At 35.1% G+C, this 15,781-nt stretch overlaps 1 protein-coding gene across 6 annotated transcripts; it reads left to right on the top strand.

Moving 5' to 3' along the window:
* The first annotated feature begins 5,835 nt into the window (after positions 1–5,835).
* LOC111784223 lies at positions 5,836–15,386 on the top strand. 6 transcript variants are annotated; one of them, XM_023665005.1, is made up of 11 exons: positions 5,836–5,941; positions 6,700–7,041; positions 7,116–7,266; positions 7,950–8,290; positions 8,364–8,514; positions 9,300–9,631; positions 9,701–9,839; positions 12,300–12,625; positions 12,700–12,850; positions 13,636–13,979; positions 14,636–15,386. In XM_023665005.1, the coding sequence occupies exons 2-11, from the start codon at positions 6,709–6,711 to the stop codon at positions 15,119–15,121; spliced, it is 2,754 nt and encodes a 917-aa protein (XP_023520773.1). In that variant the 5' UTR covers positions 5,836–5,941; positions 6,700–6,708; the 3' UTR covers positions 15,122–15,386. The 6 variants fall into 6 exon arrangements, with proteins under 6 accessions (XP_023520773.1, XP_023520774.1, XP_023520775.1 ...); XM_023665006.1 differs by lacking the exon at positions 5,836–5,941 and adding an exon at positions 5,962–6,084; XM_023665007.1 differs by lacking the exon at positions 5,836–5,941 and adding an exon at positions 5,962–6,088.
* The last annotated feature ends 395 nt before the right edge of the window (positions 15,387–15,781 follow it).

Genomic DNA, 15,781 nt, shown 5'->3' with positions numbered 1-15,781 from the left:
AACCGAGAGGAAACAAAAAAGAGTCGCCGCGAAGTTCATTGGACCACCGTCGGAATCCACCTTCAGACGAGACCTGTACAAGGACCGATAGGCTAGCGAGGCCAACGCTCTGTCAAGATCCAAGAACGATTCGTGAGGTAAGGTTCTGAACGACATTTTCATATATGAGCTTTTTCTATGTGAATCGAGTCCTAAAATGTTGATTTATTCACCTAGGAACAACTCTACACTCAATTTGCGAAGAAGTTTGGCCAAAATCTCAACCCGAAGACGGAGATCCGAAAATCGTCCGAGAACGGTAAGCGAACTTCCGATGCTCTTAACTCGTCCGGTAGTTAAGCAAAAAATTACGAAAAAAATACCAGGACGTAACCCCTAACACGATCTAGAACCTTGCCAAAGAAATCATATCAATCCGAACTACGAATCAAAAGATATGAAAATCGGAAATGGGACTCTGTGTTATGGATTGCAGAGGACNAAAAAAAAAAAAAAAAAAAAAAAAAAAAGGAGTCGGCCGGTGAGCGGCGGAGGGCGGCGCGAGGCATCGGTCAAGGGCAGGCGTGATGGAGACGGGGATTGTTACAGAGGAATGTGTTAGGATCGATACCAGTTGTTAGGATCGCACAACAACGCACACGCTCGATCTAGATGAACACAAAGAGAAGGATAGAGAGAAGTTGCAAGGAGAACTCTGGCTAAAAGGATTTTTTATTGATGACTTCAGGCATGTACAACAAGAGAGTACAGAGAATAGAAAAGTACATTTAAGAGCTTTACTGGACGGGATATATATATGGTTCAGTCTACTAAATATAGCTTTACCAGATTTAACCATCTACTATATATAGCTATGTACCATATATAGCTTTACCGGATATAGCCATTGACCAAGCTATAAATACAGGGAGCAGACTCCATAACTCAACAGAATGGGTTGTTCGGAGAGTCAGTCCAGTCTTTATTTTGTATTTGCATTCTTTCGAAATTTATTTCCAAACTGTTAAGTGTTTTGTTTGTTTGTCGTTCAAAAACTTTATTGGAGTTAAATGATTTCCTCTCTTTCATATTTAAATCACTTTGTGCATTCATGTGTTGTAATTAGTCACGGTCCATAGTAAAATATTGGGTCGTGACAAAAATAAAAAGAATTGAAGTTACTATGTGTATACAAACAAGACGAACCTTCTTTTTCGATGACTCAATTATAAGAACACTAAAGTTGAGTGTGTTTATCTTGGATCAATTTTATATCGGGTGATTTTCCAGAAATTTTTCTAGTAAACATGTAAATGAAAATAAAATATGCTGAAAGGACCCATGTCAGTCGATGCATTACAATACCTGGGGATATGGAGGAACGCTCAAGTATTGAAGCGTTTGTGCCGTTACAATTAGATGAATTGCGATAAGAAACATTCGAAGAATACGATATTGAAGTTGAAAATGTGCCTCAAAATACAAAGATAGAAACTCAACAAGGGCTTAATCAGACTACGCCCCCAGAACAACCTACGATCACGTTCACCCTGGAGGCTCTGCAGTCCTTCATGAAGACAACTATGAAAATGCGGACAAGCTAAATAATTTACGCGGTCTTGACATCCCAAGGAATGCATGCATCCAGAAGTTGAACTATTGATGAGTACCCGACGCATGACTAGAAGCTACTTCCTAGAAAATTTCAAGGTCCATTACGTCACGTACATGATAAATAAAGAGACGCGTTTATGGTGGAAAACTACCTTCAAGACCTTGTGCATGTAAGAAAGGGTCATCCCTTGGACCTGATTTAGGGAAACCTTTTCCGAGAAGTACTACCCCACCGTAGCGACGTGCAAGAACCAAAAAGCGTTCCTGAGCCACGAGCTATCACAACGGATGTTCACCGAGCTATCTAGGTTCACCCATGAGCTTGAAGACACAAATGACGAATAGTTGCCCATGCCTTAAGTGACTATGCTTATCGCTTCAAGGGTCGACACTCAATTGGATATTAGGAGTGTACATTGATCTCGACAATTGAACCAACCCAACCCAAATTATAAGGACTGAGTTGAGTTGAGTTAGCATTTCAGATTGGATTTGGTTAATTTTCTGAAAACTGAATAAATTCGTTTCGGATTTTGGGTTCATTAGACAAATTTTCAGGTTGACCCGAAACGAACAATATCTTATAAAATATATTTAGGTATTACAATCTTACACGTGCGAGTTTAATTCCAGCTTTAAATATTTTATATTATTTTTAAATATAGTGTTTATAACCGGAATGAACTAACGAACAATCATCTATAAGTTTTGTCTTAATTTTAAGACTGTGATTTATGAATTCTTAAATATATTTTTTGAAACTAGTGATTTCTGTCTTTGTGTTGGTTCGAACGCGATTGGAATTTTTTTTAGGATTCTTTTTACTTTCGATCATTCATTTTATCGTCGAGTTCGGTGGAAAGTAAATGAATTTAAATATCGAGTTTTATCAAAAGTCTATAAATACAGGGAGCAGACTCCATAACTCAACAGAATGGGTTGTTCGGANTAGCCATTGACCAAGCTATAAATACAGGGAGCAGACTCCATAACTCAACAGAATGGGTTGTTCGGAGAGTCAGTCCAGTCTTTATTTTGTATTTGCATTCTTTCGAAATTTATTTCCAAACTGTTAAGTGTTTTGTTTGTTTGTCGTTCAAAAACTTTATTGGAGTTAAATGATTTCCTCTCTTTCATATTTAAATCACTTTGTGCATTCATGTGTTGTAATTAGTCACGGTCCATAGTAAAATATTGGGTCGTGACAAAAATAAAAAGAATTGAAGTTACTATGTGTATACAAACAAGACGAACCTTCTTTTTCGATGACTCAATTATAAGAACACTAAAGTTGAGTGTGTTTATCTTGGATCAATTTTATATCGGGTGATTTTCCAGAAATTTTTCTAGTAAACATGTAAATGAAAATAAAATATGCTGAAAGGACCCATGTCAGTCGATGCATTACAATACCTGGGGATATGGAGGAACGCTCAAGTATTGAAGCGTTTGTGCCGTTACAATTAGATGAATTGCGATAAGAAACATTCGAAGAATACGATATTGAAGTTGAAAATGTGCCTCAAAATACAAAGATAGAAACTCAACAAGGGCTTAATCAGACTACGCCCCCAGAACAACCTACGATCACGTTCACCCTGGAGGCTCTGCAGTCCTTCATGAAGACAACTATGAAAATGCGGACAAGCTAAATAATTTACGCGGTCTTGACATCCCAAGGAATGCATGCATCCAGAAGTTGAACTATTGATGAGTACCCGACGCATGACTAGAAGCTACTTCCTAGAAAATTTCAAGGTCCATTACGTCACGTACATGATAAATAAAGAGACGCGTTTATGGTGGAAAACTACCTTCAAGACCTTGTGCATGTAAGAAAGGGTCATCCCTTGGACCTGATTTAGGGAAACCTTTTCCGAGAAGTACTACCCCACCGTAGCGACGTGCAAGAACCAAAAAGCGTTCCTGAGCCACGAGCTATCACAACGGATGTTCACCGAGCTATCTAGGTTCACCCATGAGCTTGAAGACACAAATGACGAATAGTTGCCCATGCCTTAAGTGACTATGCTTATCGCTTCAAGGGTCGACACTCAATTGGATATTAGGAGTGTACATTGATCTCGACAATTGAACCAACCCAACCCAAATTATAAGGACTGAGTTGAGTTGAGTTAGCATTTCAGATTGGATTTGGTTAATTTTCTGAAAACTGAATAAATTCGTTTCGGATTTTGGGTTCATTAGACAAATTTTCAGGTTGACCCGAAACGAACAATATCTTATAAAATATATTTAGGTATTACAATCTTACACGTGCGAGTTTAATTCCAGCTTTAAATATTTTATATTATTTTTAAATATAGTGTTTATAACCGGAATGAACTAACAAACAATCATCTATAAGTTTTGTCTTGATTTTAAGACAGTGATTTACGAATTCTTAAATATATTTTTTGAAACTAGTGATTTCTGTCCTTGTGTTGGTTGGAACGCGATTGAAATTTTTTTTAAGATTCTTTTTACTTTCGATCATTCATTTTTATCGTCGAATTCAGTGGAAAGTAAATGAATTTAAATATCGAGTTTTATCAAAAGTTATCCAAAATGTTTTGACCGTATTAGTGTCTACCGTAGCTTCTCAATAAACATTTGGTATGAATCGATCTAGTGGCCGGCGAATCACTGATCAAAGAGCGAGTAGCCGCTGGGTTTAATGATTTGGTGGGATCCACAGATGTAGTGGCTGGTGAATCGCTTTTCACCCGATCAGATCTGTCAATAACAAGCTGACTACTATAAAAATTCTTGATTATTTTAGGAGTTCTTTGACATCTAAAATCTAAAACCGTGGACACAACATTAGATTGGTAAAAGGAGAGACAAGTAATTTTAAATTTTAATTTATTTATTATCTGTTTGTTGTAATATTATATTACAATTTATATTTTTTTGATTTGGTCGGGAAGTAATTTATTTATTTATTATTTTTTTTTTTTTTGTTATGCATTATTTCTTTAAATTAATTATTTTTTTAATTTTATGATCTATCATTATATTTTTATAATTTTTATAATTTTTAAAATAATGAATTGCTCGAGCAGCTATTTAATTGCTTTATCTTTATGACAATGTTGAATTATATAGAATGTTATAATTTTTGCTTGTTGTTGATGAAAATTTGTTTGTTGGAATAATTATAGATTGATTTGTATTTGTTTGTGAACTCTTACTGTCTTTTGTTGAGGATTATTGGGAGTGAGTTCCGCTAATTTAGGGAATGATCATGGGTTTAGGAATACATCTCCATTGCTATGAGACGTTTTGGGAAAGCCCAAAACAAAGTGATCAGAGCTTATGCTGAAAGTGGACAATATCATATAACCGTGAAGAGTCGTGATTTCTAACATGGTATTAGAGTCATGCCTTAAACTTAGGCATAACAATAGAATTCTCAAATATCGAACAAAGAATTGTGAGCCTCGGAAGTGTAGTCAAAAAGTGACTAAAGTGTCGAACTACCCTTTGTTCGAGGGCTTCAGAGAGAGGAGTCGAGCCTCGATTAAGAGGAAGATTCCAAATATATCATACCATCGTGGAAAGTCGGGATTTCTAACATGGTATCAGAACCATGCCTTAAACTTAGCCATAACAATAGAATTCTCAAATATCGAACAAAGAATTGTGAGCCTCGGAGGTGTAGTAAAAAAGTGACTAAGTATCGAACTACCCTTTGTTCGAGGGTTCCAGAGAGAGGAGTCGAGCCTCGATTAAGAAGAAGTTTCCAAATATATCATACCATCGTGGAAAGTCGTGATTTCTAACATGGTACCAGAACCATGCCTTAAACTTAGGCGTAACAATAGAATCCTCAAATATCGAATAAAGAATTGTGAGCCTCAAAAAAGTGACTAAAGTGTCGAACTACCCTTTGTTCGAGGGTTCCAGAGAGAGGAGTCGAGCCTCGATTAAGAAGAAGTTTCCAAATATATCATACCATCGTGGAAAGTCGTGATTTCTAACATGGTATCAGAATCATGCCTTAAACTTAGCCATAACAATATAATTCTCAAAAATCGAACAAAGAATTGTGAGCTTCGGAAGTGTAGTCAAAAAGTGACTAAAGTGTCGAACTACCCTTTGTTCGAGGGCTCCAGAGAGAGGAGTCGAGTCTCGGTTAAGAGGAAGATTCGAAAGAGGAGAACACAACATTAAAAAGAAAATAATAATAAAAATAAAAAACCATAATCGTCTCATTCGTTTCGAACTTGTGAACTTAATGGCATTTTTTTTGTAAGATCGATATCTTCATCGGTCACTCAGATTCTGGAGGCTCCACCATCGCTTCCGAGTCCAAAATTGCAGCAGTGTTCTCGCCCTCTCGGAGGTTTTCACTCAGACGCTTTTGTAAATTGCAATGTTTATAGCAAAAATCATAAGATGTTGCCGGCGTTTTTAGCATTTAACTACAAAATTGTTGGAACAACAGTTTTCAAATTTCATTGCATCGTTCTCTGTTTACGATGTTAAGTAGGTTTGATATTTCTGAACTTTGTTTTTCACTTTTGTGTTTCTTACTTGTAATTGAACGGGAAAAGAAATTAGGATTCTGCTGTTCTTTTTGTAGTTTTTTCTTAATTTTCTTTCACCTTGCGGTTCTGTTCGTGGTTGTTATTTTGTTTGAGCTTTGCGCAATAATAATTTTATCATTATTAGCGCAAGAGTACTCTCTTAACGAACACTGTCCTTTGAAATTTTCATCTACACAAAGCAGAATATCAAGTATTCAAGTATTCTGCAATGTTTACTCTCTTTTTTATCGTCTTCTTTTTGGCAATTTGTCGTCGGATGGTTTTCGGTTCGTAACTGATTTTTCTGTTAAAAAGTAGCCTACATTGTTTGTGAATCCATATAAAATGGCTTATGTTTTGGTGCGTTCTAAATTTTGTTCTTGAAGATTGCGTAGGATCCTACCTTGTATAACTGATGCCTAAACTATACTGACCATGATCCTAATGGTTGTTACAACTTCATTCAAGTTAAGAATAATGCATTTGCAAGTTAATTGGTCCACAATCACTTCTGAACTTATTGATGTTGCACGGAAAAGCTAGCATTCTGATATTTATTATTATTTTCTTACAGGTCGAAAGTATGAATGACCAAGCCGGTATCAGCAGTGATCGCTTGAGGACAAATTGGACACCGGCAATGGAGCAATATTTTATTGATCTTATGTTAGATCAAGTGCATAAAGGCAACAGGATGGGTCATACATTCAATAAACAAGCTTGGAATGACATGCTGATGATGTTCAATGCTAGATTTGGGTCTCCATATGACATTAATATCTTAAAATGTCGTTACACTAATTTATGGAAACAATTTAATGACATAAGGAATCTCCTTGATAATGAAGGGTTTTCTTGGGATAATACTAGACAAATAATCATCGCAGAGAATAATATTTGGGACAGCTTCATCAGGGTGAGTAATGTTTGGACTGACGTTTTCTAATCTTCATTATAAATATGAAATTAAATGATACTATTTATTTGCAGGCCCATCCAGATATTCAGTCGTACAGGAACAGGTCTCTGATAAATTTCAATGATTTGTGTTTGATATATGCACATACTACTGCTGATGGGAGATATAGTATGTCGAGCCATGACTTAGAGTTTGATGATGACATGATGGGATTGTGTATAGGTGTGTTTCTGTGTACTTTAAGAAACCTACAAAATTTGTACAATTTTTGTTGGAATTTGAAGGCTAGCTTCTCAGATTTAAATTATATGGAGCCTGCCTCTGTCATCGTATATTTATGCTTGTGGGATAGCCGAGTCTGAGGAGGATGCATAACAAAAGAAATGTAGAAAAAGTTTTAGTAATTTTTTTATTATTCAGGTGTCAATGTGGAGATAAGGGAGCTCTGCATATCTGGAAAATAGACAAAAACTTAGAAGGTCTACGATAAAGATTTTATTCCGATAACACATCAACGTGTGGAGATGAGAAACACGTTTCCTGCCTTGGCCTATTTTCAGAGTCAAGCATCAGTACCTTCTGTTCTGCCCGTTTATTCTGGGTAATAATATATCAGTTTTTGTGAATGTGATCTAATCTAGCAATTTTTAGAAGAAAACGAGCATGGGATGTTTTAACTGATGAATCACGGGAAGTTTCCCCACCCCTTTTTATAGATGTTAAAATTATTCACCTCTGGCTGGGGTGTGCTAAGTTGCTAAGAAGCAACAGGATCCTCTTTTGTCATATTTATTTTTTCTTGTTATCAAGGAAGTATTTTCATCCTTAATCCTTCAATGTTAGCTTGTTTATTTAAAGAACCATCATATCTTGATGAATTGAAGTTAATAACATTACTGTTGTAGATGCTGGCATGAATGGCCTTGCCCCTGTGAATAAAGAGAATTCAAGAACAGACTGGACTCTTGATATGGATCAGTACCTTGTGAAACTTATGATCGACCAAGTGAGAAAAGGCTGCAGGATAAATGGTGCTTTCAAGAAGCAGTCATGGAGAGATATGATCACTATCTTTAATGCTGAATTTGGCTATCAATATAAGAAGAGTTTCTTGAAACATCGTTATAGGAAATTGAAAGCATACTATATTGATCTAAGGATTCTACTTGAGGCCAGAGGCTTCTCATGGGATGAGAAACAACAAATGGTGGTAGCGGATGATGGTGTGTGGGATGATTATATCAAGGTGCATGGTTGTTTTTAACTTTGTATAAATAAATTAACTATATCATATGTTATATCTACTACTGTCAATGTAGGCAAATCCAGATGCCTGTGCATATAGAAAAAGGACCTTGCTAAATTTTCTAGATTTGAGTTTGATCTACGATGATACGATGAGCAATGGGCAATGTGATCATATGCAGCAATTGAAGCATTTTGAATGTGGCTTCTTACCTCAAGATACTGGTAAGGCTTACATAATGCTCGGTTGAAACTCATTTATTCATCAAAATTAGTACTTTCAACCATGTAATTCTTGTTTTAAAAGAACTATAATTATACGAGAGTTGGCAAGAAAAAAATGAACTGGCTGTGAACTCCTAAGAAGCACAGACACTTTAGTTTGACCAACGTGTTTGTCTCCATGTTGGACACTTCGACACATATTGAAACATGTTAGCACAATATTGATGTGTTAGACTCTAGTTGTTTAAAGTCAATATGGACTCAACAGTGCTTAGACGTGTATTGAACATTTATTAAGGATACTAAATAGACACATAATAATATAGGACAAAAACAATAAATTTTAAGAATTCAATATATCAGACTAATTTTTAAGCAGATAAATATTTTGTTCTTGTATATATATTTTTTAGTTTATATTTTAATAATTGCTTCGTATTAAAAAAATGAGTTATTTCCATGTTTGTATAGTAGATTTTTCTTTTTTTTTTTTAAATGTCATGTTACCATGTCTGTGTTGTGTTATATTCATGTCTCATATCTGTATTCGTGCTTCTTAGATGCTTTCAATGGTCTGATATATTTATGATAGCTGATATCTCCCGTAAATGCAAGAAACAATATATATGTATTATGCGTGTTGCTAGACTGATTTTGGTGCTCATTCAATAATGCAATATTATTGAAAGTAAGACCTTGACTTCTGGTCTTATGGCATCTTTAAATCAGTTATCATCATGATTAGTTATCTTCTCTTAAATTTGTGAATGTCTTTCTTGTTGAAGGAGAAAACGTCCATTCCCATGCTGACAATGATTCTTCAAGCATGCACTGGTCTCTTGAAATGGATGGTTATTTCATTGATCTTATGCTGGAGGTTGTGGGTAAAGTGAAGAATATTGATTACAATGATGATCTTATGTGGACTAACATAATTGCCTCGTTCAAGGAAAGATTTGGACTGGTATTTAACCAAGATTCCTTTCGGAGGCATTTCAAAAGTTTGGAGAAGCAATACTTTGATTTAAAAAATATTCTCAAGCAGAGAGGATTTTGGTGGGATGAAAGACGACATTCAGTAATTGCATACGATGATACTTGGTCTGCATATATTAAGGTGAGCTTTTCCCTTTCTGCCTCTAGTTCTTCAATTCCAATTGCTACTGTCTAACCCTTATAAACGTAGGAACACCCACATGCAAAATCATACAGAACTGGTCCAATACCTAGCTATAATGATCTGTGCTTGATTTATGGAAATTCAGTTCCTGATGGAGGGCAGGGGCCAAAACAATTTGATCAAGGAATCGCTAGTGGTGGCAAAGGTGAGTTTTTTTCTTTTGTTTTTGGTAAATTATCACCAACTCTAAGAACTCAAAACTGTTTTGTGGCTTTAAATACTAAAATAATTTTGATTAATCCTCTCATGTGTAGGCTTGTTTATTTATTTTGATTCGAGTTCTAGTCTGTGCATGGGTTGGAAGTGTAAACTCCTTTGTTTATGTTTATTTTTGATTGAGTACTAATCTGTGCCTGGGAGGAAATGTAAATTCTTTATTTTTTTTTTTATGAAATTGTTGCAAAGATGACCAAAAAAAAAATATATATTGTCGTCATAATTTACCAGATTATTGACCTCTATGAGTTTACAAAAAGGAAAAAAGAACCATACCACAGTTCATTATATTAGGGGAATAGTTAGAACAGGAATCTAAGAGAGCACCAATTAGAATAACGAAGTTTTGCTAATTTTATGGCAGTTTTCGAAGCTTTTCCTTTCGTTAAACAAGTTCAAACGTAGATTTAATACAATCTCCTAAATGCACTCATCCATAGAATATTAGTTTGCTTTTAATTAGTGTGGAGTGTCCACATGGTAAATCTCATTATTCTCCATGGTGAATGTTGTGAGCCCCTAACTACACTTGAATATGAGAAGCATATCCTACCAACAACTCATACTGTAGAGGTACCAAAATGGCAAACAATCTAGTGGTTCCTCTCATTGCATAATATGCATCTACTGAGATAATCAGCCTACAGTCGTACCTCCTAATCCTTCCTTGAGTTGTATTTTTCCCTAGCTTGCATATCAGGTGCAAATTTTGTTGACCTCTGCAGGCCACTTCCTTTTTCTCCAGCGACAAAGAACTTTTCTTGCTCATTCTCATGGGTACTCCTGTTAAATGCCAGATGAATTAGAAGTTCAAACTTTTATATCCTCTTTTCAATTCGCACACAGTCACGTATGATTCCACGTAAATCCCTGGCATCCTCCTTTCCCATTAGGTTCTTTCAGTCTTATTCTAGATTCTAATGCTATGTTTTCCTATAAGTTTTAAGTGGTTAGGATATGGTTAATTTATTTCTAGTTAGTTTCAAATTTTCAACTTTGTGTCTAATAGGTCCGTGAAGATGGAAGCTCCCTAAAATTTTAATTTCAATGTCTACTAGGTCCTAAACTCTAAAGAATTGTTCAATTAGTTCTTAAACTTTCAATTTTCTGTCAATAGATCTATGAAGTAATTGAGAATTTTAAAATTAATTAAGGTATTAGACCTAAAATTGTATTTAAACATTTAATTATATGTCTAAAAAATTTATGTATTTAAAAAATTCCAGTAGGTCAGCTCAAAATTGAAAATTGAAAGGCCTATTAACACAAAATTGAAAGTTTAAGGATCTATGGAATATTTTTTAAAATTTGGAGACCTATTAGACACGGGATTGAGAATTCAAAGACCTAGTATATACTATTTAAAGTTTAGAGATCAAATAGTCTCAAAACCCAAGTTTAGGGAGTCTAAAATGTAATTTAACTTTTATTTTTCTATGTCAATTGTTTTTTTTCATTTTCTTGGGACAATAATATCCATTTTATTCAATCAAATTTAAGGAGTCAAAGAAAATTCCAATTGGAATTTATAAGAGAAGAAATGTAATTATCTGAAAGAAAAATCCTTTGGAAATAGAAGTCGAAATAGAAACCACACAATAAATATTCTCGCTGAAAATGACCTTGGAAGCATTTTGCCAAATGACTTGGGTTCTTTTCAAATTGCGACCTCAAATAAAAGATTATAAACAATCTTTGGTTGAGGGAGGCAGAATAATCCCATTCTGCAATAGAGAAATCATTGGAATGTTGTGAAGTCACGTTCCTTTCTTTGGTTACAATTGGTGTCTCTTACTCTAAATTTTGCCTTGTTTTGTTTGTTTGTTTGTTAGTCTCTGTTCTGTGGCTCGTTTTTTTGTCATCTTTATTTTGTACTTTCATTTGTCAAGCGGGCTTTCTTATTAAAAAGAATGTATATGTTCTTTCTTGGTAGATTAATGCCCGCCGAAATTGACCTTGAGACATGATGCTTTCCCTAGAATTCTCACTAATTCAAAAAAAATTGCATGCATGAACTTTATCGTTTGTAGTGAGGACCATATTATCCCCAAATTGGGGGGATGAATTACCATATATGCTCATAAATGCTCTTGGAAAGGATTTATTCAAAATGGTATCTATGTAGGCATGTAATCCCTCCACCGCACTCACACATGTCACACACACAAGAAAAGAAAAAAGAATATTAAGCAATAAACTGAAATTGATGATAATGCAGCATTTGTAATATGAGGTTGTTAGCAGTTAAATCTATGAGAGATATCAGTCCTCTTTGGATCTCCTCCAATTGTCTACTGAGGTCTTGAGTTATTTGTTAAAATATAGAATTGGATCTTGTTTACTTTGAGGACTTCCCTTTACATATCATTTATTTTCAATTTTTTTAAAGGTGTCAGAACTAGCAATAGCTATCACTGGAGATCTGATTGGACACCTCAAACAGACAGATGGTTTATTGATCTAATGTTACATCAAGTTCGCATCGGAAATATGGTTGATCAAAATTTCAACAAACAAGCTTGGGATCATATGGTTTCCAAGTTCAGTGCAGAATTTGGGCCTCAACACGATGAAGATGTATTAAAAAGTAGATTTTTTAATCTTAGGAAAAGATTTCATGATATGAAATTTCTACTTGATCAGGATGGTTTTGTCTGGGATGAGTTACAACAGATGATAATTGCTGAAGATGACCTCTGGGACACATACATTGAGGTAATTATATCATTAAAATTTTTAAGTTCATTAAAGTTTTCTTATTGAAGTAGGCTCATACCTAGACTTTGCAGGAATATCCAGATGCAAGATCGTACCAGAACAGGGCTCTTCCAAATTTCAATGATTTGTTCTTGATATTTGGAAACAGCAAGACTTCAAATCACCAACATTATTTATTTGACTCTGTGGATACCATTGACAGTTATCCGGAAGTAAATATTGGTCTCTCTCTTTCTAGCATATTTTCCGTACAGAAAACACTAGAATAATTTCTATTTTCCAGTACTTCTCTTCAGGATACGTGCAGTTATAAACTTGAGTCACATGTGAATTCATGTTGCATACTTCACATTTTAGTTCATGCAAGCTGAATTGCAGGTCGTCTAAAAAGTGTATGTATTGCACTTGTTCGAGATGCAAATAGACTGATAGTGTGCTATAAGTTTATGCAAATAGACTGATAGTGTGCCATAAGTTTATTTATTAACGTGCTGCAACCATCACATCAAGTGATTGGTTTCACCCTTGTTGAGGCAAAAGGAGCTCAGTTAATCTTTTCCTTTAAGGAAACCAATTTTAACATGCATCTGTTAGGAACCACGAACCTCCACAATGGTATGATATTGTCCACTTTGAGCATAAGCTTTCATAGCTTTACTTTTGGTTTTCCCAAAAGGCCCCATACCAATAGAGATGTATTCCTTACTTATAAACCCATGATCGTTCCCTAAATTAGTCAATGTGGGACTCCTTCCCAACAATCCTCAACCGCATCGGCTCAATATTGCTTTACTTTGTCGCTCTGTATATTCTTTTCTCTGGTCACTCAGTATAACTGGGTGATGTTTGGTAATCTAGTTTATGTCTACTCAATTTCATATTTAGAGAACAAGACCAAAGTGAATGAATTATTAGAATAGCTTAACTTTGATTATTTTGGGTCTCAAGTCTGCCATTTTGAAAAACAATCTCTAATAATTTGTCCTTATTGTCTTGTTTTGCTCCAGTAGATGAAGAGGAGGAGCAATTCTTTTCTGATAACAGTGATCAAGCAATAATTGAATGGACGAACCAGATGGATGATTATTATGTTGACCTCATGCTAGAGCAAGTCCGTAGAGGGAACAAGATCGGATCTACATTCACTGATCATGCTTGGGCCTGGATGGTTGCCTCATTTAACAAGACATTTGAACTTACGTGTGATAGAGATCTCCTTGAAAGTCGATTCTTTAGCATAAAGAAGGAATATAAAGATGCTCAACATATGGTCGATCAGAAAAATATGGCACGTGGCGGAATTCACCAATCTATGGTAACCGATAATGATGTATGTGAAGCTCGTATTAAGGTATGTGATAATAATACTATGAAGGGCACAATAGATATAAGCCAAAAGATTGTCGGTGGGAGTTGGATTGTATATAGAGTGAGTGGGAGAGGAGGAAGTTGTTCACAACACACACTCGATCTAGATGAATTCAAAGAAGTAGAAGAGAGAAAATACTAGATGAATTCAAAGAAGTAGAAGAGAGAAAATACAAGAAGAAATGGTTTATATTGATAACTACAGTAAAGTAATGTAAGAGAATACAGAAAATGGAGAAAGTTCATTTTCAAAGACGGTCTAGGAGTACATGGAGTATATATATAGTTCAGTTTACTATATATAGATTTATCAGATATAACATCTACTATATATATCTATCTAGTTCAGTTTACTATATATAGTTTTATCAGATATAATATCTGTCATATATAACTATCTATCATATACATAGCTCTTTAGATACATAGCCGCGAACAATTTATTTGTCATTTATCATATATAGTTTTAGTATGTATAATAAGCTATAAATCCATAACCTAACAATTTGGTTTCTCTCGAATGACGCATTTATATGCGTTTTGTGTTTCCCGACTTCGAAAACACATTGTTATCCTTGGCATAGCAAACTCCCATTTCTTAAAATGATGCCCAATTCACTTCTTTTTCTTTTTCTGCAGGAGCTTGCAAATGATAGTGTACGCAGAGGCAGAATCATCCATAGGTATGAAGATTTGTGCTTGATATATAATGATGAGTTTCGAGATGGAAGATTAGATAGCTCTCGTCTGAATGTAAAGGTTGAAGACGCTACTCGAAAAATTTGTAGAAGTGATTCGTTTACAGAATGTAAAACACCTTATGAGAGAAAGGGGTTTGAATCTTCCACTCCATCAACTTCCTTTGGGAGCAAAAGGGTTAAGAGAATCAAGGAAGAGATGCAGGAAATAGACAGTAGTAAGGGAAGTTTGGTGAAAAATATGGTCCATGTCGTGGATTACTCAATAGAAAATGTTGTTTCTGCACTCCAGAGTGTGCCAGACATGGATGATGAGTTGTTTTTGGAAGCTTGTAAGCTTTTAGAAGATGAGAGGAAGGCCAAGGTGTTCGTCGCCATGGATGTCACGACACGAAAGAGATGGTTATCGAAAAAGCTTTGCGGATAGCATCTCCTGTGATGTCCCATGATGTCCCACATTGGTTGGGGAGGAGAACAAAACACTATTTATAAGGGTGTGGAAACCTTCCCCTAGCAGACGCATTTTAAAGCCTTTGAAGGGAAGCCCGAAAGGGAAAGCCCAAAGAAGACAATATCTGCTAGCGGTGGATTTGGGCCGGCTTTTCAATAAGTCCCCACATTATAATCTTTGTCATTGTATTCTAGATTACGTAGAAATGTAGATTTAAGTCTTGTGAATGCAAGGTTAGGCCTATTTGCTTTAGAAGTCTTAGACTGGAAACATCCTTTGTTTCAAAAGCTGATTTTGGTCATAGAACTTTCAATAAAGGCCAAAATTTGAAGACTAAAATATGCATTTTTATTAGTTTAGGTTAGATTATAAATTTTGTCGAAACTTTAAATTTAGTCGTATGAGTTTATTATGATCAAATTGTAATTTGACTATTATTGTACTAAAATAGACATTTTGAGTGTTGAAGAATCAAAATATAACAATGGAAGAATCAAATGCAATTTAAATCATAATTTATTCTCGTGCTTGTGCTCGATCTCGTATGCAATCATAATTAAATGTAATGAGGTCTCGTGCTCCCTGTCTTATTACCAAAAAGTTTGTGTTATAATAGTGTAATTACGATTGTTAGGA

Source organism: Cucurbita pepo, unplaced genomic scaffold, assembly GCF_002806865.2.
Source record: "Cucurbita pepo subsp. pepo cultivar mu-cu-16 unplaced genomic scaffold, ASM280686v2 Cp4.1_scaffold000174, whole genome shotgun sequence".
NCBI lineage: Eukaryota > Viridiplantae > Streptophyta > Magnoliopsida > Cucurbitales > Cucurbitaceae > Cucurbita > Cucurbita pepo.
This window is presented reverse-complemented; position numbering and strand designations above follow the sequence as displayed.